General features: G+C 46.1%; 2 protein-coding genes across 11 annotated transcripts in view; one reads left to right on the top strand and one right to left on the bottom strand.

The window, feature by feature from the left end:
- myo18ab (myosin XVIIIA b) overlaps nt 1-12,328 on the top strand; it is an 82,822-nt gene that overhangs the window by 38,136 nt on the left and 32,358 nt on the right. For all 10 annotated transcript variants that reach the window (XM_076167873.1, XM_076167876.1, XM_076167874.1 and 7 more), the window contains 9 exons: nt 207-297; nt 2,319-2,511; nt 3,103-3,189; nt 5,795-5,936; nt 6,206-6,365; nt 7,806-7,992; nt 8,263-8,470; nt 8,866-8,975; nt 12,189-12,254. In XM_076167873.1, the coding sequence (XP_076023988.1) occupies nt 207-297; nt 2,319-2,511; nt 3,103-3,189; nt 5,795-5,936; nt 6,206-6,365; nt 7,806-7,992; nt 8,263-8,470; nt 8,866-8,975; nt 12,189-12,254 (1,244 nt within the window). The remainder of the gene's footprint in view (nt 1-206; nt 298-2,318; nt 2,512-3,102; nt 3,190-5,794; nt 5,937-6,205; nt 6,366-7,805; nt 7,993-8,262; nt 8,471-8,865; nt 8,976-12,188; nt 12,255-12,328) is intronic.
- ngef (neuronal guanine nucleotide exchange factor) overlaps nt 1-12,328 on the bottom strand; it is a 95,303-nt gene that overhangs the window by 66,337 nt on the left and 16,638 nt on the right. The window lies entirely within an intron of this gene.

The following is a 12,328-nucleotide window of genomic DNA, read 5'->3' as shown; positions in this document are numbered from 1 at the left end:
CTTTCTACAATTCCGTTTCAAATGCATCACCTTGATTTGCTTTGTGGTGTAAATTGCTGTCTTGTGTGAGGGAAAGGGTTAATTACCAATGTAACTATAGTAACCTGTTGACATGGAGACTTTTACCTGCACACACAGACCTTCTTCTTCTTGTTTGTGACTTTGTGGCGTCGTCTCTCACCCTCCCTCCTCTCTTCTTCTGTCAGGGTCAAAGGTCACAGCTCTGGAGTGCCTGGAGGCCATGGCGTCAGGTCTCTACTCGGAGCTCTTCACCCTGGTCATCTCCCTCATTAACAGGTGGGTCCTCTCTGGTATTGATCTTCTCAGGGTGTACTCGTTGTAATATTGGCGAGTCAGAAACGATCGGGCCTTTAGTTCACAGTCATGGGATCGATTTCACTGAGATGAGGCATGAATGTTATTGTCCTCCATGTTGTAAGAATGCTGCTGGTTTCCTTTAGTAACTCAGGCACTAAAGTAATGACATCACCATAAAGCTCACCTGACTGAAGAGTGAGGGGTTTTTGTTTGTTGATGCTATTTCCATGTAGGAGCGAATGTATGATCTAGAACATACATGATAACACGTTCATCGGGTAGAAGGGAGCTCCTGGTAAAGTCTCATCTCATGCTTGGTAGTTGAAGATCTGGAATCGTATGTTTTCCTGTATTTCCTCCCCACAGTCGTGTGGATGTGCCGTGTTGTGTGAATGTTCCTGTGAATAGAAGCTGTCATGTTGGCTCCTCTCTGATTGTCTTGGCTGTGTGTGTGTACGTGTGGCTGTGAAATCAATGTGCTGTTTCACACACACACACACACACACACACACACACACACACACACACACACACGTGTCAGAGTAAGATTGGCTGAAGTTGTTTTTCAAATCCTGCATACAGAAATCACTTTAGTTCCTGTAGCTGCACATTTATATTTATAGTCTTAGAGCAGTTATGTGATGAATTCATTTCTTTGTTTTCAGTCATTGGGCTTTAAGAATCTAAACATGATACAGTGGAATCCAGCATAGACTCAGAGAAGGACTGTGTTTAAGTTTGACTTCTTCTTCTCCGTGTCGTCCAGCTCACACGTCTCTGACAGAGTCTTCCTGTTCTGGCCTCTGGTCCTGTTCACTGATCAGACGGACAGGCAGACAGACAGGCAGTTAGGTGAAGTTAGAGAACACCGTGAAGCATTTTCCAACATAAATTGCAACTCCAAGAGCGTTCTTCAGACGTTTGTGAGACCAATAAATGAAGAGCATGAATAAAAGGAGGAAACAATGGAGAGCGCTGCACACACACACACACACACACACACACACACACACACACACACACACACACACACACACACACACACACACACACACACACACACACACACATCAAAGGGAGCAGGAAAACAATAGAATAAGAAAATCTTAAGGAAATAAAAGGAAAATAATGGCCAAGACAAATTCCTTAAATTCATTTAATGGTTACATTCAGAATAAAAACATAAAAAGGAATAAATAGGATTAAAACACATTTAAGCGTTCATATAACAAACTAAACAATGGGAAAATAGAAAGAATAAAAGGATGAAGATGCACAGTTGTTTCCCTGGAGAGAGATGGTCTAAATGTCTCTGTGGTTGGAGAGTTCAGGGGAAAACAACTTGAATTGTCTTTGATCAAGGCTCAGTATTCCCTTCATCATTTACTTGAGTCTCACCTAGAAACCCTGGAGCCTCCATCCGTATGAAAGAACAGAGACATTCAGAGAAACTACTCCAAACTAAGTGAGCTACTTAAAGGAAACTTAAATGGGTGGAGGTATAGTGTACAGCACCATGGTGGCCTTCAGGTACATACATGCTCTAACTATAGCCTGCACGGGGGAAAGCCTCAGTAAGATTCTGGATGCGTCCACACACACACACACACACACACACACACACACACACACACACACACACACACACACACACACACACACACACACACACACACTCTCACACACACACACTGTTGCGCTCAGCCGTACAGATGCACACATCTGTGCTCCCCAGAGTTGTATTTCTCATTTCTAGGTTATATGGGTCTCTATCCGTTTGTGATGGCTGGGGATCAATTTATCTTTAAAGCCCAGATGCCCTCCCGTTGCTCTGTTGTTTTACTCTCCTGTGATTCCTCTCAGCTGTGTGCTGTCGTCCCTCCTCCTCCTCCTCCTCCTCCTCCTCCTCTTCTCCTCCTGCTGCTGCTCGCCGTCCCCAAGGGAACCACTAAAGTCTCATTGTATATTTGTTTCCCTCTCTGCTTCTCTTTTACCTCCAGGGCTCTGAAGTCCAGTCAACACTCGCTGTGCTCTCTGCTGATTGTTGACACTCCAGGATTCCAGAACCCTCGGCTGGCTCAGCAGCAGCGGGGGGCTACCTTTGAGGAGCTCTGCCACAATTACACTCAGGAGAGGCTGCAGACGCTGTTTCATGAACGCACCTTCGTCCAAGAGCTGGAGAGATACAAGGAGGTGCTGCTGGCACACAGCACACACACACACACACACACACACACACACACACACACACACACACACACACACACACAGGAACGTCTCACTTGTGTAAACAGAGCCTCTTAATTAGGTTTTTCTAAAGTTAATTAGCATTTCCCAGCTAAGAGAAAATAATACAAATCAAATCTCTTTCCAACAGAGAGTCTGAAGTTACTTTTTCAATTATAGCTTTAATTTGATTTGGAATTCTTTTGCCACTTAGATTTGACTGCAAAAAACAGAATGAGGCAGAACCTGACAGAAGCCTGACATTCTGTAAAGCCTGTAAACAAACCTCACAAACAAGGCTCACTGAAACAAGGATAACTCTGTCTAAATGTTTAATGTTGTTGTTTTGTTGTGTAGAAAAAGACTTTGAGTAGAGTCTGATCATTTCAAAACATTGTGCTTTAATCCAGATACCATCCGTACTCACACAACCCAATCTAGAGCTAATGTCACACTTTAACCCTGTAGCTTCACCTGTGATTCCATGAGACGTCTTCTTCTGTGTTGGTGAAGCTGCAGTAGGTTACTAACACACGCCTTTGTTCCTCCTGCGTCTAGGAAAACATAGAACTTGCTTTAGATGACATAGAGTCCAGTACCTCTCTGTCTGTAGCAGCTATTGACCAGGCCTCAGCCCAAGCTATGGTAAGAAAACAACAACAACCTCTCTTCTCTCTCTTCTCTCTCTTCTCCTCTCAAGTCTCACTCTCAAGCATTACACCAACACTTTACCAGGAATGTGTCTTCTAAACATAAAGATGAGTTTGCATTCATGGAGCATTGAGATTGTCATGAACACACACAAGGTTACAGTCAAAATAAAACATTAGATGAGATGAGATAACTCTTTTACAGCAGTCAACAGGAAAGAGTGGCTGGTGTCTGTCTGTATCCTCAGTGCATGGGTTCATAGTTTAAAGAGAGAGAAAAGAGTCTCCCAGACAAATCAAGGCCAAAACGAACCCAGCAGAGTGGGCGGAGTCATCACATCATGTTTAGGTCCTCATCACTCGGGTTCCATTGATTTCCAAAATGTCGCTGCAGCAGCACAGAGCTCAGTTCCTCCCTAACGTGGAGAGCGAACAGCTGAAACATGCAGACTAATGTAGCAAAGCTCTCACTGTGCTGTGATCTGAGACTCCACAGAGGGAGGAGCCTCACTCTGATCTGAGACTCTACAGAGGGAGGAGCCTCACTCTGATCTGAGACTCCACAGAGGGAGGAGCCTCACTCTGATCTGAGACTCTACAGAGGGAGGAGCCTCACTCTGATCTGAGACTCTTCAGAGGGAGGAGCCTCACTCTGATCTGAGACTCTACAGAGGGAGGAGCCTCACTCTGATCTGAGACTCTACAGAGGGAGGAGCCTCACTCTTATCTGAGACTCTACAGAGGGAGGAGCCTCACTCTGATTTGAGACTCCACAGAGGGAGGAGCCTCACTCTGACTCTGAGACTCTACAGAGGGAGGAGCCTCACTCTGATTTGAGACTCCACAGAGGGAGGAGCCTCACTCTGACTCTGAGACTCTACAGAGGGAGGAGCCTCACTCTGATCTGAGACTCTACAGAGGGAGGAGCCTCACTCTTATCTGAGACTCTACAGAGGGAGGAGCCTCACTCTGATTTGAGACTCCACAGAGGGAGGAGCCTCACTCTGATCTGAGACTCTACAGAGGGAGGAGCCTCACTCTGACTCTGATGGCTCTGCTGCGATCATCTTCTCTCTGAATAGATGAACTCGATCTCAGTGTTGCTAAGCAATAATGTATTAGTAACTAAGTATGAATCTCCTTAAAGTAGTCTTTAATTAACCTGCAGTAGTTTGTAATAGCAGTGAGGGAGAAACATGAACTGCCTGTGGCCACAGGGGGCAGCACTGAGCGCCTTTATGATGGCTAAGCAACGTTTCCCCCCGAGGTCTTCAGCCTGTAAACACTCATGTGAAGACCAGAGGAGGAGATGATGTAAGGATCAGCATCTGTGAGGGCACTTTTAGGTTATTAGGTTGTGATTGATGTCAGTTATGGGTTCATCATTATCTGGTTAACCCTTTCATGCCCTCCGTGTCAGGGCTCAGAGCAGGACACTGTGTGTATGATGACACTCCTGCTGCTTTAGACTCACACACACCAAAGAGACACAAGCCTGTGTGTGGAATGTGCTGCACCGGTTGTTGCTGCATTTAAATTGAGAGCGGTTTCTTTGAGAAGCAGGCTGAGTCCATTAGTATGCTGAGCCTGCTCTCTTATCTCAATCCAATTAGTTTGACTTCTTGTGATTGTAGCTCATTTTTTTCTAATTTGCTCAATTTCCTTTAGGAGTTTGTTCAACATCAACAATATTAATTAAATCAAGTGATTTGATTTGTTTCCCTATTGTTGGGCTCAAAGGGTCTGTGGCTCTCTGGACCGCTCTGTTAGATTAGAGACGTGTGTGTGTGTGTGTGTGTGTGTGGCACCGGGCCTCTGCATGCTGGAGCCATACTGGCTCAGTGAGTGAGAGGTATTGACAAGTGTTTGATTTCAAATTACATTGAGGCAGGGCTGTGTTGACATAGATTGGAAAAAGTGAGGAGGAATAAGCCGACACACAGCAGGCAGGATGGAAACACCAGCTTTGTATGTGCAGCATCAGCAGACCAGGAAAAAGAATAGAAACCAGAGCAGAAGGGGCTTCAGTGTCAGGTGACGTCTGATCAGACAGAGAGGAGCTGATTGATGCATTCCTCCACATTTCACCTCAGCAGCTGATTCTGATTCATGATCACTGCACACACTCTTTCTTATTGACTGTGAGAGTCACTTCACCTTCTGCTTCCATCAGAGGCAGCCTGCTTGCAAACACGACACCTCTCAGTTTAGAGGGGCTGATTCTTTATTTACAACTCATTATTCTTCTTAATGATTGGAATCCAAGTAGCTTCCATATATTTCCTAAATGCTAGCCTGTAATTAGTCTTTACATTATAGTTTGTGCTTCACACATCAACAATATTAATTAAATCAAGTGATTTGAAGACTGCATCTTAAATCTTTAGTTATGCCTTGATTCTTATAGTCTATAGTTATCCTCTTCTGTAACACGTGATGCTTTGATGCCATCAGAACAACCTCCCTCCATTGTTGCAGCTTTATGTCAGACATTTCTTCTCTCATCTCTTCTTGATGTCCTGAGGTTTCCCAGAAGCTTTCCAACAGAGTGATGAGGTGGAGGAATGTGTGTTGTCTTGACTCTGTGTGTCTCTTTGCAGGTGCGTACTCTGTCCAGGACGGACGAGGCTCGAGGCCTCTTATGGCTGATGGAAGAGGAGGCGGTCCAGCCTGGAGGTTCAGAGGAAACCATGCTGGAGAGACTCTTCAGCTACTACGGCACAGCACAGGGAGAAAACAAGGGTAAACACGCTACCTGTCACTGTCTGCCACCACAGGAAGTACAGTCATGTAGCTCTGCTATCAAACCTGAGGCACCTCAGGGAAATCTGTGTGTCTGGGCTGAGACACAGTGCAGATGGGCTTTAGATCAGATTTGATTAAAGATCACAGTATATCAGACCTGCTGCTGCTGCAGAGGAGTGGGAGGATTAAGGAGATGGAATATCATCATCATATTTGTTGTCTGTGGGTGTAGAAAGGTATATTAACCCTTTGAGTGTGTTCTGCAGGAGCCAATCTGCTGCTGAAAGGAGAGAAACCCCTCCTGTTCCTGTTGGGCCACAGCCACGGGACAGACTGGGTGGAGTACAACGCCCAGGGCTGGCTGAGCCACGCCAAGCACAACCCTGCTGCCCAGAACGCTGCCACGCTGCTGCAGGACTCCCAGAAGTAAGACTCCCACCTGCCACCATCTCCTCCCTCACAGGAGCTGTGTGTGTGTGATACAGGAGAGGCTCCTGCTCCTTTGCAGAGCCTCTGTCTGACCCATAGGAGGCACTGCTGCAGCAGTAAGGATCTGTGCCAGCTTTAGGGATGTGATTCATTAATTGATGAACTGCTGTTACTCACCATCTGGAGCTACCTTCCCCTGCTCTCTGTGTGTGTGTGTGTGTGTGTGTGTGTGTGTGTGTGTGTGTGTGTGTGTGTGTGTGTGTGTGTGTGTGTGTGTGTGTGTGTGTGTGTGTGTGTGTGTGTGTGTGTGTGTGTGTGTGCGTGCGTGTGTGTGATTTCATGATATGATGTCTTTGTTACCTACAACCACAAAAGGTCTTCATTCAGGATGGATTTTTACAGAGTCCAACCAGGAAACTGCTGATTATTGATATTGAAAAAAGAAATGGATGAAGTCATGCAGGGTTAGACTCACAGCTGGATTACATATTGACAGTAGTTGTTTAACTTCTCTGTCTAATAGACATGATCAATATCTGTGTAGCTAAGTCGTTTGTAACGGACAGCAGTGAGACAGTGAGACGGGTGATGCAGTGAGACAGTGGGACATGTGAGACGTGTGAGAGACAGTGAGACATGTGACGCAGTGAGACATGTGACGCAGTGAGACATGTGACGCAGTGAGACATGTGACGCAGTGAGACATGTGATGCAGTGAGACATGTGATGCAGTGAGACAGTGAGACATGTGAGACAGTGAGACAGTGAGACATGTGATGCAGTGAGACATGTGATGCAGTGAGACAGTGAGACAGTGAGACATGTGATGCAGTGAGACATGTGATGCAGACTGCAGTCCACCAACATCTGGGCCTCCAAACAATCCAATCCTCCACTGATGTGTCCAGATGAGCCGCCTGCAGGTTGTCATTAAAACCTGATCCCAGCCTGTGAGAGGAAACACTGATCAGAATGTAAACATGTGAGGATGTGTTAGCTTCATATCCTTCATTCTCACTCTGGGATGGTTAGATCAGGTTTGGATCACTTCTCTCTTTTACTCCATCACTCTGTTCTGAATCTTCCCCTGCTGCTGTCTGATGCTCTCCGTCTGTCTGTCTGTCTGTCTGTCTGTCCGTCTGTCCGTCTGTCCTCCCTTCTCAGTCCGACACTTTGGTCCGTAGCCCAAAAGCTTGTGGCCAGATGGCTACAGGATTGTGTCTGAATATTCAGGATGACTGGAAGATGAATCCCAGCTGTTGTTCATGTTCTTCTGTTCCTCTCTTCATGTTCTTCTGTTCCTCTCTTCATGTTCTTCTGTTCTTCTCGTCATGTTCTTCTGTTCCTCTCTTCATGTTCTTCTGTTCCTCTCTTCATGTTCTTCTGTTCTTCTCTTCATGTTCTCCTGTTCTTCTCGTCATGTTCTGTCCACTACAGGAAGAACATCAGTGGGTTATTCATGGGTCGGGCTGGCGGGGCCACGGTCCTCTCCGGCTCCATCGCCGGTCTGGAGGGAAGCTCCCAGCTCGCCCTGCGACGAGCCACCAGCATGAGGAAGACCTTCACCACAGGTGTGGCTGCTGTGAAGAAGAGGAGTCTGTGCATCCAGGTCAAACTTCAAGTGGTGAGTGGAGGAGGAGGAGGGGAGGACAGGAAGTGGAGAGAAGGAGCAGCAGCTTATATGAAGATAATTATAATGTTATATTCTTCCTAACAGCACTTCAGATAACAGCTGTGTTCCCTAAAACGGTCTTCATCAATCTTTATTATAGAGCCCAGTATAAAATCTGAATGCTACAAAGTGAAGACAGTATAGAGACAGAGACTGGTTGATTGTTGATTGGATGCATGCTGTGCTCTGTGTCTCACTCTCTCCTCCTCGGTGTGTGTTCAGGACGCTCTGATCGACATGGTGCGTCGCTCCAGGGTTCACTTCGTCCACTGTCTGCTTCCCAAAGCCGAGGCAGTGGGTGGGGGAGGTGAGCCCCGTGTGACGCACAGCGAGAGCACAGACTCCGGCCTCATGACTCTGGATGTGGGCCTGCTGAGGGCTCAGCTCCGAGGGTCCAAGCTGCTGGACGCTCTGCGCATCTACAGACAAGGTAACGACGTACAAACGACGTGAATAAGAACAGAAGGTTGATCAGGGAACACCAGACAGCACAGCAGAGAGTAGATGAAGAGAAAATAGCCTTGTCACAGTGTAAAGCACGACCTCTGACCTCTCAGTGACCTTACAGTTGCTTCCTTCAAAGCTTTTACAATCTCTAGCTCTTTATGCTAAACATTCATCCTTCATACTGTGTCTGCCACTCAGGGAGAGACTAGAACCTTGGTACTATCACATTTTCACCAATCTGTTTATACTCTGTGGTCTTTTAAAGTCTTTCTTCACCATATTTCTTCTAGCAATTCAAGCTAACACACTGCTGATTCTCCTCTGCACAGACGTGAGTGTGAAGTGTTTCTGCTCCTCTGCTCCTCTCTGTGTCTCCAGGATATCCAGACCACTTGGTGTTCTCACAGTTCCGCCGGCGCTTTGATGTTCTGGCACCGCACCTCACCAAGAAGCACGGGCGCCAGTACATCGTGACTGATGAGAAGAGGGTGAGTCTCGTGTAGCTTCATTAGAGAACAGCATCAGAGCACAGAGCACAGTATTCCTCTATAGAGAGAGAGGGATGTGGGATGAAGAGTTATTCAGTCAGTTTAGATGATTTCCTGATAATGTTTCAATCCCAAGCACAGTGAGCTTTCTTGTGCAGTGCTTTGTTGGTTTGTTTGAGTCATTTGAACCTAAGAAGAGCTGCAGAGTGAGACTGTAGCCTGAGCTGAAGCAGCAGCAGCTCAGCTCCCCTGATGGCTTTGAAACAAGCAGGAGAAGCAGTGAACAGAAATAGAACCAGAGCAGAGAAACAACATCAAAGCTATGGAAAAGGTTTTTCTGGTTAAATCTAAACAATGTTGCCTACAGTGTCATCTAAAAAAAAAAAAAAAATCTAAATGTGTGTGCTTCTGTGTTTTGCTCGTTGTCCTCCACACTCTAATGTATCACAGTCCTCCTTTCATTCCTCCTCTCCTCCCTCTGTCCTCCCTCTGCCATCCCTTTCCTGCTCCAAGAGGCGCTCTTCTGTGTAATTAATTATGATTGTGCAGGCTGGCAGCATACGGCTACTGTACTGATTAATTACCAGCAGAGGGAAGAGCGCTCTCTCTCTCTCTCTCTCTCTCTCTCTCTCTCTCTCTCTCTCTCTCTCTCTCTCTCTCTCTCTCCCCCCTCCCCCCCCTGTTCTTTCTTTCCTTGTCTCATTATCTTCCCCATCCCTTTGTATAGGAGGCAGCAGAGTTTAGGAGCGTCCCTGAGCGTGTGATTAATGTCTTCTCTGTGTTCTGTTCCTGCAGCAGCTCTGCACAGAGGCCTGATTAGCCTTTATGAGTGGGAGAGGCTGGACACAAAATGTCTCTACATTAAGGACTTTTCTCCACAATCGGCAAATTTTTTAATGTTAAAATCTCCTAAAGATTAGATTTGACCTTTTCTCTCAGTCTGTAAAATCACAGGGATAAGATTTAAAATGGAACTACGTCCTCAAACCTTCAAAGAAAGGAAAGATCTGTTCATTAAGGATGAAAGTTAGTACAGCTACACACACCAGAACAGAACTCTTCAACGTATGAACTTCATCTCTTTGGCTGAGGCATCAAGGTCGCTGTTCCATACTCAACACATCTATTCTACATTTAAACCTCTCTATGGTTATACACACACACACACACACACACACACACACACACACACACACACACACACACACACACACACACACATTGTATGAGCACAGGATGTTGTGTATTCTGTCCTCATCGTCATGCCAACGCTGTTATGACACAATGGCAGAAGCTACAATCACAATCACTTAAGGTCTAACATAGTGATGATAATAGTGAGACTATAATGTGATGACAGGATGAAGCATGAAGCTCTGAGGAAGGATCCTCAGCTCACACTTAAGTTATTGTTCAGACATTTTGTTGAAAGTGGCACCAGAGAGAATGGATCCTTATTTCAGTTCCACTCTGGCAGCTGGAATCTTTGAAGGGCTCTCATTCTAATGGAGCACCTGCTTTAAATCCTTACTTGTGAAATGGCTAATTCTTCAAATCTCTCTTGTAGAGGTGTGAAGGGAAGCTGGCCAGTGAACAGTTAGGTTACAGAGCCACACTGTGACAGCACAGACAAGAGCTGAGGAGAACATCATCACACACCTTTAGGTCATAAGAACATCATCACACACCTTTAGTTCCTCCACCGAGCTTCAGTCTGCAGAGGAAATGGAAGCACTGACCAGAGAATAGACATGATCAGAGAGAGAGAAAAAATATCTTTATGAATCTAAAGACACTCTGACCTTCTCTTCAGTGAATAGTTGCAGTTTAAATGAATCACCACCGTCAGCAGAGGAGACTTAACTGGATTCATTAGACCAATCAGTGAGATCAGGCTCCCTCACCACAACACTCCTCAGAGATGAGAGCACAGAGCACAGGTCTCTAATGGCCCCGGGCTCTTTAAGGAGTCAGAAAGGAAGCAAGAATGAGAAAGAGAGCAGAGGTGATAGGTGAGGAGAAGTGGTGTGAAATAGAGAAAGGCAATAAGTGATGGAACCAAATGAAAGGAAAGTGTTTTTATAAGAAACAGAATATTTGATATTTTTGGTTCTGCTGCTGCCGCCGCTGTAATTCTATCAGTTCTCCTTAATCCAGCGTGATGTGGCCATGATGCCTGGGCTGAGCCAAGAGCTTTCACACCAGCCAGGTGCACAGCAGAGTGAAGCTCCACCAACCAGCTCCTGTGTGTGTGTGTGTGTGTGTTCTGTCCCTCAGGCTCACAGCTCTGGGAGGTGTTTACTCTCTTTATATAGAGAAGAGAGGTTTGTTTAGTTCTCCTTTAAAACCCTCTACATAACTGAGGGAGATTCTGCAACGGTCCTCATGTTTGTGTGTGACTGGACATACACAGACACATACATGTACACATACACAGACACACAAACACACATACACGGACACGGACACACGGACACACAAACACACCCAAGGTACACGCCAGACCGTCTCAGCCAAAAAGCCTGTTTGGACCTAATAAAAGAGAGTGAAGCTTGGAGAGACTTTGACTCACGTGGTTTTAGCCCCACTAGTGGTAAGACCGTAGCAACATTGAATACAATGTTTTTGTCTTTTTTGGTCAGAAAGTGTTTGTTACCATGTTCACTGCAATCTCATTACTAAATTGTGAAATCTATATTTAGGATCACAAACGTTCAGCAGCTTTCCCCTCAGACCTCTGTCTCAGCTCAGAAATGTTTAGTTCAAACACAGGAGTTCACCCCCAGCCTCCAAACGTTCTCTACTCCATCCTGTAGTTTACTGAGGGAAGGAAACAGAGCAGAGAAACGTCTCCCTCTGATGTGTTTGGGTTTTTGTTCTTTCCCCTCCCTGGAGGCAGCTAGTGGGGAGGTGTGTGTGTGTGTGTGTGTGTGTGTGTGTGTGTGTGTGTGTGTGTGTGTGTGTGTGTGTGTGTGTGTGTGTGTGTGTGTGTGTGTGTGTGTGTGTGTGTGTGTGTGTGTGTGTGTGTGTGTGTGTGTGTGTGTGTGTGTGTGTGTGTGTGTGTTTGCTGCTGTTAGGGGAAATGGTATTTGTTGCCATGGCACCATGCCAGCACCTGTTGGGCAAACAGGTCATGTGATCATAGAGGGGTGAGAGCAACACGGCGCTGTTTTTATTTATCTGTTGACTGAGTGTTTGTTCTGCTGCTCCCAGGCTGTGGAGGAGCTGCTGGATTCACTGGACCTGGAGAAGAGCAGCTACCACATGGGACTGAGCAGGGTGAGTGGAGACACACACACACACACACACACACACACACACACACACACACACACATGCATACACACACACCC

The sequence above is a fragment of the Genypterus blacodes genome, unplaced genomic scaffold, assembly GCF_046128005.1.
Source record: "Genypterus blacodes isolate CSIRO-AG114 ecotype Tasmania unplaced genomic scaffold, CSIRO-AGI_Gbla_v1 ptg000180l_1, whole genome shotgun sequence".
Classification (NCBI taxonomy): Eukaryota; Metazoa; Chordata; class Actinopteri; order Ophidiiformes; family Ophidiidae; genus Genypterus; species Genypterus blacodes.
The sequence above is the reverse complement of the archived record's forward strand: the minus strand, read 5'-3'. Positions and strand labels throughout refer to the sequence as shown.